Source organism: Cherax quadricarinatus, chromosome 28, assembly GCF_038502225.1.
Source record: "Cherax quadricarinatus isolate ZL_2023a chromosome 28, ASM3850222v1, whole genome shotgun sequence".
In the NCBI taxonomy this organism is placed as follows: Eukaryota; Metazoa; Arthropoda; class Malacostraca; order Decapoda; family Parastacidae; genus Cherax; species Cherax quadricarinatus.
In genome coordinates, this window is record NC_091319.1 from 40,063,280 (window position 1) to 40,075,819 (window position 12,540).

At 44.2% G+C, this 12,540-nt stretch overlaps 1 protein-coding gene across 2 annotated transcripts in view; it reads left to right on the forward strand.

The window, feature by feature from the left end:
* The window catches only part of LOC128693117 (adhesion G protein-coupled receptor L3), a 305,787-nt gene extending 294,075 nt beyond the window's left edge, over positions 1-11,712 (forward strand). The window contains exons 23-26 of one of the 2 annotated variants that reach the window (XM_070089532.1): positions 203-266; positions 1,237-1,402; positions 8,845-8,984; positions 11,372-11,711. In XM_070089532.1, the coding sequence (XP_069945633.1) occupies positions 203-266; positions 1,237-1,402; positions 8,845-8,984; positions 11,372-11,467 (466 nt within the window). In that variant the 3' untranslated portion in view covers positions 11,468-11,711. Of the gene's footprint in view, positions 1-202; positions 267-1,236; positions 1,403-8,844; positions 8,985-11,371 lie in introns of both variants that reach the window. The other variant, XM_070089533.1, reaches the window with a different exon arrangement.
* The last annotated feature ends 828 nt before the right edge of the window (positions 11,713-12,540 follow it).

Here is a 12,540-nt window from a genome sequence, read left to right on the forward strand (position 1 = left end):
GCTACTTACTTCACCCCACTACTTCCAGCACCCTGCTACTTACTTCACCCCACTACTTCCAGCCCCTTGCTACTTCCCTCACCCTGCTACTTACTTCACCCCACTACTTCCAGCCCCCTGCTACTTCCCTCACCTTGCTACTCCCTTCGCTCCACTACTTCCCTCAGGTTCTCTCTGGAATAATAATTGTGTGTCCTAACAGATGTTTCCTGGCACCTGGGAGACACATGTGGATCTTCGCTGGACCTCTTCTTCTCATACTCTTGGTGAGTTTACTCTCTTATACCTCTTAACTATTACTAACAACCAACCACGTAATAACAACAGCATTAACAACATTAGCAACAACGATAACAATGACATTAACGGCAACAGCAACAAAAACAATAATATTTATGGTAACAACATTAGCATCAATAACAACAACAATATTACCAATAATAGCGAATACAACAACAGCAGCAAAACAACACTAACAACAACATTAACAATAAAGCAAAAAAAATCAATAACTATTGCACAGGTAATGAATGGCTTGAGAGACCTGGTCGTAATGGGAATTGTAGCAAACAAACTCAACAGTAGACTGTAAAGTATATTTTACCTTCACCCATTATATACAGATATGTACACTATGTACAATATGTACAGATAGAATAATAATAAGTGTACACCACAGTGACAGATGGCAAAGCAGAAGCCAGAGAGAGTGCACCGTACTCAACCAGCAGGTGGACAAGTCTGCCAGTGCTTATCACAAGTGAACCACGTTGCTTCAGCTTTGGTGGGCTTACCTGTGATTGGTCAGTGAACCAAGGTACTGATTTAACGACGGGTACCCTATCGATCGTTAAACCCTTAGTACCTGGTTCGCTGGTTGGGAGGCAGCCTATGTGGGAGTGTGACATATGCCAAATAAATTGTAACATACTCTTTGTATGCCATAATGACAATAACGACAGCACTGACAATAACAACAACAACAATAACAACGACAGCAAACACATTAAGAGTAACAATAACAATAATAGCAATAATAATACAACAACAATGAATCAACCGAAAAGAAAATAACAAGGAAAATAATAATAAGTATACTAATAACAAATAAAAAAACTTACTTTTAGCACAATTCAAAGTTTCCTCTCTGATATTAAGCAGGAAGCCAATAATTCAGCATGACTGAGAATTTTAAATTCGAGTTTAATACTTTCCTGTGCATTCTCCATCACTCAGGGCAACATAATGAGCTTCAGCTTTGCCCTGAGTGTAGCATGCAGGAAACAGCCTCAGGTACGAGGCAGCAGTCAACAGCGTCCTGGAGTCAAGGTGACTGGCTCAATCTCACTCTTCCTCATCCTCGGACTCACTTGGATCTCCGGCTTCTTCTTCGTCTCCGAAGGTGAATTCTCTCGTATTCTTGGTCATGTTGCTCCCACGCCTCTATGTGTTGTGTAGAAGCCAATTTTATTTGTACTCTTATTTAATGCAAGTTTTATATACACTCTTATTCATCACAAATTTTATCTGTACTCTTGTTTGTTTGCCCACACAGATTTTCCCTTTTAAAGGTATTAGGATATATGCTTTTCTTTATATCTTATTAGCCGTCTCTGTTAATTTATATTTACTGTACCAGTCGTGATTTCCTGGAGACGCAGTATGTCTTGGAGATATAATACTTGGAGTGTCTCCACAAGGAGAGTGATCTTGATACTATAAAGTCAGTTTTATTGCGAATAACTCATTGCTTAATAGTTGCAAATTGAGTCGGAGGCAGACAGCCACAGATGATTGAAGGTTGAAGGATAAAGATAAGTGATTTATCAGCCGGGACAGATATAGCACGGTCGTTCAAAAACTTCAGGAATGATATACAGTAAGTAGCAACTGTAAGAGACGATTATTATTATTATTATTATTATTATTATTATTATTATTATTATCAGAGAAAGCGCTACACTAACAAGGGTCATACAGAGCTGCAGGGCAGAATGTAGTGCAGAGGTTATAATCAGCTAGGTGGAGAGGGGATCAGAAGTGAAGGACTGCAGTTGCTGGCAAAAAAGTAAAAAAGTGCTTGTAAGTCAAAGGCAAGGTCATCTGCAAGTAGAGAAGATAAAGCAAGAGAGGGAGGGAGGGAGGCGGCATCGTTGGAGGTAAATCCTGCAAGCTCACTGGTAAATTGGGCAATCGACAAGGAAGTGAAGAACCGAAACAGGGACCTGACAAGCCTCACAGAGAGGGCCAGGGCGTCTATCCATGAGATACCCATAGGTAAGGCGTATATGACCAATGCGGAGCCAGGAAAGCGCAGGCTCCCGAGAACGGCAATGGTAGTAGAAAGATGGCCACAAACCTAAATGAGGTTTAATAGAGCGCAATTTGTTATGGGGTATCCCCGACCACCGTTGTTCCCAACGGCAGTGGAGACGGGCAGAGATGTCTGGAAAATAGATCCTGTATGGAATACCCTTATAAGAAACCGGGAGATCATGCACTGCTGACCACGCAGCAGCATCTGCCTGCTCATTGCCCTGCACACCAACGTGACCAGGGACCCAGCAGAAAACTACATCTTTATTCTTGCTAGCCAAGTGGCTCAACCACTGTTGAATACGAAGGACCAATAGATGAAGGTAATCAAATTGTTTAATGGTTTGTAAAGCACTGAGGGAATCCAAAATGATCACGAACGTCGAAGGAGACATATATGTAATATGAAGAGGCGCTATGAGGATGGCATACAACTCTGCAGTAAAAACGCTAGCTGAGTTCAACAAGTGGCCTCGGACAACATCATCAGGGAAAACTGCCGTGAACCCAACACCATCAGCAGATTTAGAACCATCTGTATATACAGCAATGGCATGAGCATGTGACCGGAAGTGTTCGAGAAAAATAGAACGAGTAGCAGGCGTAGCTAAGAAAGTTTTGGCGCACGGTAGTTGGGGGAGGGCAGAAACGAACTGTCGGAACTTCCCAGGGGGTAAGGAAAAAGGCAGACAATAAATGAATGTACAAGGGGGGCAACTGGAAAGAAGATCAGAGTGAATGTGAAGAGAAAACGGTAGGAGTAGGCAGGGGCGTCGAGCAGTGGGTTCTTACTAATGTCTGAGACTAGCCTATACGTGGAAGGAATACGAAGATCGTGAGTGCGGACAAAATAACGAAGACAATGAGTATCACGACGATCAGCCAGGGAAGGAACATTCGCCTCTGCATAGAGGCTTTCAACAGGGGATGAACGAAGGCACCAAGGCACAGACGGAGACCTTGGTGGTGAATGGGATCTTACTTAGAGTTACAGGAGAGGCCGCAGAATAGATTTGGTCACCATAATCTAGCTTGGACAAGACTAGGGTGAAATGCAAATGAAGGAGAGTGCTACGATCTGCTTCCCATGAACGATGTGCAAGAACCTTACAGAGATTTAGCCAACTATGGAAAGTTGTCTATAAAGAAGGAATGTGAGGTCTCCACGTCAGCAGATGATCAAAGAGCAGGCCAAGAAACTTGACCGATACGTGAACCGTGTAAGTACAATGGAGTGTCTGGAATAAGTGCACATCTAGTGAAGGTTATGAATCGGGTTTTCGTACTAGAAAATTTAAAGCCATGAGAAGTGGTCCAGTGGGATACTCTGCCTATCACAACCTGAAGGGAGGCTGCTACTAGTCGACAGTCAGCGCCTGAGTAAGTTATAGCGAAGTCATCAACACAAGGTGACTACCAAATACACAAAGGAAAAACAGAAGGTAGGTCCATTTATAGCTAAGAGAAAAGGAGTAGTGCCGAGGACACAACCTTATGGGACTCCCTCGGCTTGTATAAACTCCGAGGAAAGTGAGGTGCTAATACGGACTCAAAAATGTCTATCGGACAAGAAAGTGATGAAGCTTGGTAGATTACCGCGGAAGCCTAAGGAGAGGGCTTGGAAAAGAATGTTATACCTCCAAGTCGTGTCATATGCCTTCTCTAGATCAAAAAAAAACCGCTAGGACAGAGTGGTTGTTAGCAAAGGCATTTTGAATATACGTATCTAATTGGAGCAAGGGGCCTAAGGCAGAAAGGCCTTTGCAAAAGCCATATTGGCGAGGGGAAAGGCTACTGTGAGTCCCTAAGAACCACATTAGATGTCTATTCACAAATCGTTCCATTACCTTGTAAACCACACTGGTCATGGCAATGGGACGATAGTGAGAGGTGTCAAGCCCCAAGGTGCCCGGTTTGCAAAACGGTAGTACAATAACAGATTTTCCTTGTTGAGGGAGAATCCTTCGCTCAACAGATATAAAAGATATAAAAGAATGGGAAGGGCCATAGAGTGGAGATGTTGTAGCATACTGATGTGGATATCATCAGGTCCAGTTGCCGACGGCTGGCAAATGTAAAGTGTGGACTCCAATTCTAGGAGAGTAAAAGGTATATTATACAGCTACAGTCTATTGATGGAGAAATCTAAGGGCTTAGATGCAAGAAATGAGGGACAGAGATGAAGCCTCCAGGAAATATGGACAAGATAGCTCCCGATTTCTGTGGCCACTTCTAGAGGTTCTGCGACATCAACTCCAGCAACCCGCAAATCGGGAGCTGGGTCCGGAGTGTATTTACCACACAATTTCTGCACCTTTTTCCAAATTGCACACATAGGGGAAGATGAGGTAATGGTAGACACGTAGTCTCGCCAACAAGCACGTTTAGCGTCGCGGATGACACGGCGAGCAACGGCCCTTGCCTGCTTAAAAATCCAACAGGCGCTCCATGGCATGGTTATATCGATATAACATGCACACCAAGGTACGCATGTCTTTGAATGCCTACCTGAGATTTGGGGGATAGAACACGTCGCTGCAGTTAGGACTAAGGTCGAAAACTGGTGCTCCAGTTCATCAATAGACAACGAAAGGGGGTCCTTGCAACCGGTGGTAAGCTGGGAGTATAAGTCCCAATCTGCTCGAGCAAATTACCAACGAGGGCTACGAAACTGTTGGGTATATGTAGTAGAAGTAAGAAGGATAGGAAAGTGATCACTTTCATGTAAATCTGGAAGAACTGACCACATGAAATCAAGTGCACTGGGCGAGGAACAGATAGAAAGATCAGTGCAGGAAAGAGATTGAGTGCAAAAGTCAAAATGGGTAGAAACACCCATATTTAAAACATAAAGAGGATGAGAAGCGAGAAGAGTCTCAAGCTGATCACAACGAGAGTCGCAGTGGGACCCTCCCCACAGGTGATGATGAGCGATGGTAGAGAAGAAATTAAGAACACGATATCAGAGATACAGAATGCACTGGAGGGAGAAAGATAAAGAGAGCAAACTGTAAACAATCTGTGTAAATAAATGCGAGCTGCAGTATAATGCAATGGGAATGAACAAAAACTTGTTGATACATTATATCAATGTGCACATGAAGGGAGCTTTCATTAAATGATTCGTCAGGTAAAGGATCAGAAGAATGTAACAGCATTTAGCCCAAAACGGGGTGAATGACAGGAGAACGAATTTTGGGCTCTTGCAACCCAACACATACTGGGGACAACTGGGAGAGCAACACTTGGAGTTCTTCTTGATTGCCCCTAAGCCCACGAATATTCCATTGTAAAAAGACATTATGTACAGATATAAAATGGGCAACAATAAAAAACGATAAAATCTATGAGCTTTTAGTGATCTGTAAAGTCAATGTGTGGGGTAACAGTAAGCATGTAAGCAAGGAAGAATTAGAATGTTGCGGAGGAGTAGATTGTTGCGAGGGTCGTGAAATAGAGGGAGTAGGAGGCACGTTGGTGTCCATCAGGGGTGTCATCTCCGCAATATAGTTGGAGATAGCGTCTAACGTCTCAGTTATTAAGGAAGCCGACAATGTCATGATGTCAGAGACGGAAGAGGCATTGCAAGTAAAGGTCGGAGTAACTATGGAAACAACCAAAGAGGTCTGAGGGGGGCAGGGAGTATGAATCTGGAGAGATGTGTCGGCTGGGGTGGAAGAGGAGAGGGTAACTATGGAGGAAGACGGGGGTGAACAGGGCAAGAGGGGACTACACGAGGGGGGGTGAACCTCTACCTGCATGTGAGAGGTGGAAAGGGGGTGAGAAATAGGATCTGAGGTAGAAGATATATTATGTGCAGGTGATGGACGTGAAGAAAGTGTAGGTTAGTGAGGTCTTGTAGACTGAGAAGCAAGCGAGCGAGATGAAGAAGTAGAAGTAGAAAGTGATACAAAGGTAGGGGTGTCAGAGGATAAAACTGCAAAAGAATTAGAAACTGGGGCGACACCAGAAAACAAGGATGCAGAAGGATTGGGAGGCAGGAGGACCATCGATGTTGGAGGTCTTCGGGTTATCTGAGCATATGGGACACAAGGGATTTTACCTTGAAAGTGGAGCTGATAGAGAGCTATAGTGTAGGTGAGGCCCTAATACTCCTTAAGATAATGGATCCCTCATTCATTACGATAAACTGGCAATGGCGTGAAAAAGAAGGATGATGTTCCTTGCTATTGAGACAAGAGGGGAAAGACTACAAGACGTAGTGGAACGATCTGCTGCGATGCAGATCGGGCATTCTGCCGCAGATCTGCAGTGTTTAGCGGGGTGTCCAAAACACTAGCAATTACGACACTGTTGGGGAGTGGAAACTACATGACAGACCTCTAGGTGATGTCCTGCAATATAGACAGAGGACGGAAGTTCATGGTAGTCAAAGGTTAAACAAGCGGTGTTACTAGGAAAGCACCTCTGCCCACGAGAAGGCAGGATGTACATATCTACCATAAGAATAGGAAGGTTTTGAAGAACTAGTTGTTCTAAAATATCCTCGCTGCAAGACAAAAAATCACTCAGTACAATGGTACGCAGTAAGACCACAGTACCACTCCAAGAATTAAGAGTAGCATGCTTACAAACAGTGACTGGTATGTTATCTATGGAAGTGATGCAGGAGAGCATGAGCTTGCTCTGAATTCTGCACTGTTACAACACACGCACCGCTTCAAAGAGCATGGAAGGATACATATTAGCCAATGTGCCGTAAAAGAGTTTAACCAGTTTCATGATCAGAAAGATAATCAGTTTGAGACGTCTTCTGTAAGGAAAAGAATTTTGTCCGTTGCTTACTTGTTAGCCTGGTACACAAAGGTAGTGAGTGTCGTGTAGGTCGTTTTTGAGCTATAATCGACGAACTGTCGTCAGTAAGTTGTCTTGGATATTTAGGAGTAGAACGGCAGGCGGCCTGACCTGAGGGAGGTGGGTGATCCGAAAACCGTTGCACCATATTCGGGGAAGCCGGATGCATTGTGAAAGGCTGTGAGAAGCAGCGGCATGAACAGAAATGGGTGACGCCACAGCACTTGAAGCAGGTGACGAAGCATCACTGGCAGAAGGTACAGGGGTATGAGAAGAGTCGAGAGAATGGACTGATAACGAAGCCGGGTCAGAACAGGGTGTGGGATCAGAAAGGGGTTTGGGAGGAGGAAAGTTTTCACTGAGTGAAGACTCCATAATAAAGGTTCTTCTTTTGTGATATCTCCTTTCTTGTTATTTTAAGAAAAAAAGAAAGAAGGAAAGAAAAATAAAAAGAGGGACAGTGGAGGGACAGTCGCTAGGAGACATGGAGGGGCAGAAAGCTCCTCCCCTCATCCGAGAGGGCCTCGAGCCCACTGGCAGTGAAGATGCAGCATGGAACCCATGCCATACCCTACCCTTCACGCCAGTAAACCAGCATTCTGGGATAGCAGCATCACATCTACCGAGCTACCTCGGCGGACAAAAGAAAAGGCGGTCGGAAACCCGCCACAAAGCATTCATCCTTCAGCTGCCACACCCTAGAACCGACAGGTAGCTTCTGGAGATACATCAATTACCTGAAGGGCACCTCGCCCACTTCCGGGAAATCGGGGATGGGAGCAGGGCACCTTCAGACAATTCAGATTCCACAGCAAACCACACCACCCCTGAGGGACCTCACAGAGTGGGACGAGCCTCAGCATACCACCCCCTACCTAGAAACTGTAATGCCAGAGGGGAGGACCCCAGAGGACACAAAGTGGACGGGAAACAAGGGGAGGGTTGGGTAAGGAAAGGAGGATTGGGGGTAATTAGGTTCGGTCGGAGGAAGAAAACCACTACAAGGAGTCTCCCCTTGAAGAAGTGTTGGTGACGAGATCGTCCTTGTTACCACTTAAGGAAGAACACAATCAGCACTAAAAATTCCGTTCTCATCCAGCTCTTTCTATGGGAAATCAAGTCAGGAACTAAAGACTGGGAGAAAACAAGAGGCTTAAAGCAAGGCTTAAGACAATACTTAACAAAATTAAAACGTTTACTAGAGTCATCAAGAAGACAAAATTCCATCACCAAAGAATATTGATGTATGACGGGTGAAGGTGACGTGAGGCGACATAAAGCACACTGAATAAAGGAAAAGCGAGAAGAACAGAAAAGAAAATCTTAAGTATAATGAAGATGGCAAATGACGAAACAAAGAAAATTAAAAGAATTCCCCCACTGGATAGGTCAACTCATGGCCCCTTGCGAGAGATACCTGTAGAACCAGGCAATCATACTACAGTCACACGTATCAAGCACTCATACTAGTCACACGAACCAGTCATACTACAGTCACACGAATCAGTTATACTACAGTCACACAAGTCAATCATACGACAGTCACACGCATCATACTACAGTAACACGGACCAATCATACTTCAGTCACACACATCTATCATACTCAGTCATATGCATCAATCATACGTTGTCTACGCTTATCCTTAACATGTGTCAAAGCAAAAATTAATTCACATTTTTTTAAGATAACTCTTGTGTTTCCGCTTCACAGTTACGAAAGAATTAGCCTTTGTGTTCACTGTTCTCAACTCACTGCAAGGAGCCGGCATCTTCGTCACCACTGTGCTTATGAACGATAAAGTGCGAGACGAACTGGCTTCTCTGCCTCTTATAAAGAGTTGTATCACTGCAGTAAGTTTATTGTGGAAGTTAAACAGAAATAATACTGAAACACGTTGAATATAGTAAAACTTAAGTCAGTATTTTCACAAATAGTGAAAATATTCCATTAACACATAATTCTTACTTAGTAAAGCTCATTAAGATATTTATATAGTATAAATCTCCTCATGAATAACAAAAAGAAGACACAATACCGTGACTGAAACGATACACAAATAACTCGCACATAGAAGAGAGGAGCTTACGACGACGTTTCGGTCCGACTTGGACCATTTACAAAGTCACACTAACGAAAAGGAGAGAAGGAGGGATTATACATGGGCCAGGAGGTGGTGGTAATAGCAGTAGTAGTAGTAGTAGTAGTAGTAGTAGTAGTAATAGTAGTAGTAGTAGTAGGAGTAGTAGTAGTAGTAGTAGTAGAAGTAGTAGTAGTAGTGGAGGTAGAAGGTGGTAGTAGTAGTAGTGGGGGAGGAGGAGCCAGTCAAATACCAGAAAGAGGAGCACTGCAAAGGAGCTCGGTGCCCACAGAGGGTAAGAGCAAGAACACAGAGGAGGGGGGAAATAAATAAATAAATAAATCAAGAAGGAATAAATACACAAGGAAGAAGAAAGAAAACCCCACTACTGCTACTTCCTTCTACCTCCAGTACTACCACTACTACTACTACTACTACTACCACCTTCTACCTCCAGTACTACCACTACTACTACTACCACCTTCTACCTCCAGTACTACCACTACTACTACTACTACCACCTTCTACCTCCAGTACTACCACTACTACTGCTACCACCTTCTACCTCCAGTACTACCACTACTACTACTACTACCACCTTCTACCTCCAGTACTACCACTACTACTACTACCACCTTCTACCTCCAGTACTACCACTACTACTACTACTACCACCTTCTACCTCCAGTACTACCACTACTACTACTACCACCTTCTACCTCCAGTACTACCACTACTACTACTACTACCACCTTCTACCTCCAGTACTACCACTACTACTACTACCACCTTCTACCTCCAGTACTACCACTACTACTACTACTACCACCTTCTACCTCCAGTACTACCACTACTACTACTACCACCTTCTACCTCCAGTACTACCACTACTACTACTACTACCACCTTCTACCTCCAGTACTACCACTACTACTACTACTACCACCTTCTACCTCCAGTACTACCACTACTACTACTACTACCACCTTCTACCTCCAGTACTACCACTACTACTACTACTACCACCTTCTACCTCCAGTACTACCACTACTACTACTACTACCACCTTCTACCTCCAGTACTACCACTACTACTACTACTACCACCTTCTACCTCCAGTACTACCACTACTACTACTACCACCTTCTACCTCCAGTACTACCACTACTACTACTACTACCACCTTCTACCTCCAGTACTACCACTACTACTACTACCACCTTCTACCTCCAGTACTACCACTACTACTACTACTACCACCTTCTACCTCCAGTACTACCACTACTACTACTACCACCTTCTACCTCCAGTACTACCACTACTACTACTACTACCACCTTCTACCTCCAGTACTACCACTACTACTACTACCACCTTCTACCTCCAGTACTACCACTACTACTACTACTACCACCTTCTACCTCCAGTACTACCACTACTACTACTACCACCTTCTACCTCCAGTACTACCACTACTACTACTACTACCACCTTCTACCTCCAGTACTACCACTACTACTACTACCACCTTCTACCTCCAGTACTACCACTACTACTACTACTACCACCTTCTACCTCCAGTACTACCACTACTACTACTACCACCTTCTACCTCCAGTACTACCACTACTACTACTACTACCACCTTCTACCTCCAGTACTACCACTACTACTACTACCACCTTCTACCTCCAGTACTACCACTACTACTACTACTACCACCTTCTACCTCCAGTACTACCACTACTACTACTACCACCTTCTACCTCCAGTACTACCACTACTACTACTACTACCACCTTCTACCTCCAGTACTACCACTACTACTACTACCACCTTCTACCTCCAGTACTACCACTACTACTACTACTACCACCTTCTACCTCCAGTACTACCACTACTACTACTACCACCTTCTACCTCCAGTACTACCACTACTACTACTACTACCACCTTCTGCCTATATATACCAATTCTCTCCTTTTCGTTTGTGTGACTTTGTAAATGGTTCAAGATGGACCGAAACGTCGCCGTGAGCTCCTCTCTTTCATGTGCGGGTTATTTGTATAAATCTCCTCATGGCTACCATATACACATTATGGTTTATGTATGGTCAATGTAACTATAATAAATTGACCTGGACCATATTTTCCTACCCAGGACACTGTAAGGAAGCCTCTTTCTCCTGATGAAGGTTGCCAAGAGGATGTGAAGCATAACTTACATTACGCAGTTGAACTGGAAAAGAAAAACTAGAAGGTCGTGTCTTAGAAGAGCGCGTCACTCACTACTCTAAAATGTATTGTAAACTTAAAATACTTGGTACAGGTGGTAATTCTTGTATGGTACAGATGGTACTTCAGGCCACTCACATGGTACAGATGGTATTGAATGCCACTCACATGGTACAGTTGGTACTGCATGCCACTCACATGGTAGAGATGGTACTGTATGCCACTCACATGGTACAGATGGTACTGCATGCCACTCACATGGTACAGATGGTACTGCATGCCACTCACATGGTACAGATGGTACTGTATGCCACTCACATGGTACAGATGGTACTGCATGCCACTCACATGGTACAGATGGTACTGCATGCCACTCACATGGTACAGATGGTATTGCATGCCACTCACATGGTACAGATGGTATTGCATGCCACTCACATGGTACAGATGGTACTGCATGCCACTCACATGGTACAGATGGTATTGCATGCCACTCACATGGTACAGATGGTACTGCATGCCACTCACATGGTACAGATGGTACTGCATGCCACTCACATGGTACAGATGGTATTGCATGCCACTCACATGGTACAGATGGTATTGCATGCCACTCACATGGTACAGATGGTATTGCATGCCACTCACATGGTACAGATGGTACTGCATGCCACTCACATGGTACAGATGGTATTGCATGCCACTCACATGGTACAGATGGTACTGCATGCCACTCACATGGTACAGATGGTACTGCATGCCACTCACATGGTACAGATGGTATTGCATGCCACTCATATGGTACAGATGGTATTGCATGCCACTCACCTGGTACAGATGGTATTGACTCGACTCGAGTCATACCCCGGCCGGGGGTATGGTTTATTTGCAATCGTGTCATTACGATTTCTTGAGTCATGTTGACGGCAGTGAAGGGACTTGAGCTAGAGTTCGTCACGGCCACGCTAGCTGGAGATTCGTCTGTAAAAACTTGCATTTGTGGTCACAGAGGTGCCTGTGCTAACTTTCCTATGGTGTAGAAATATACCTAGTTGGATGAATCTTATTGTGGCTAGCTGGTCTAGTGGCTAACGC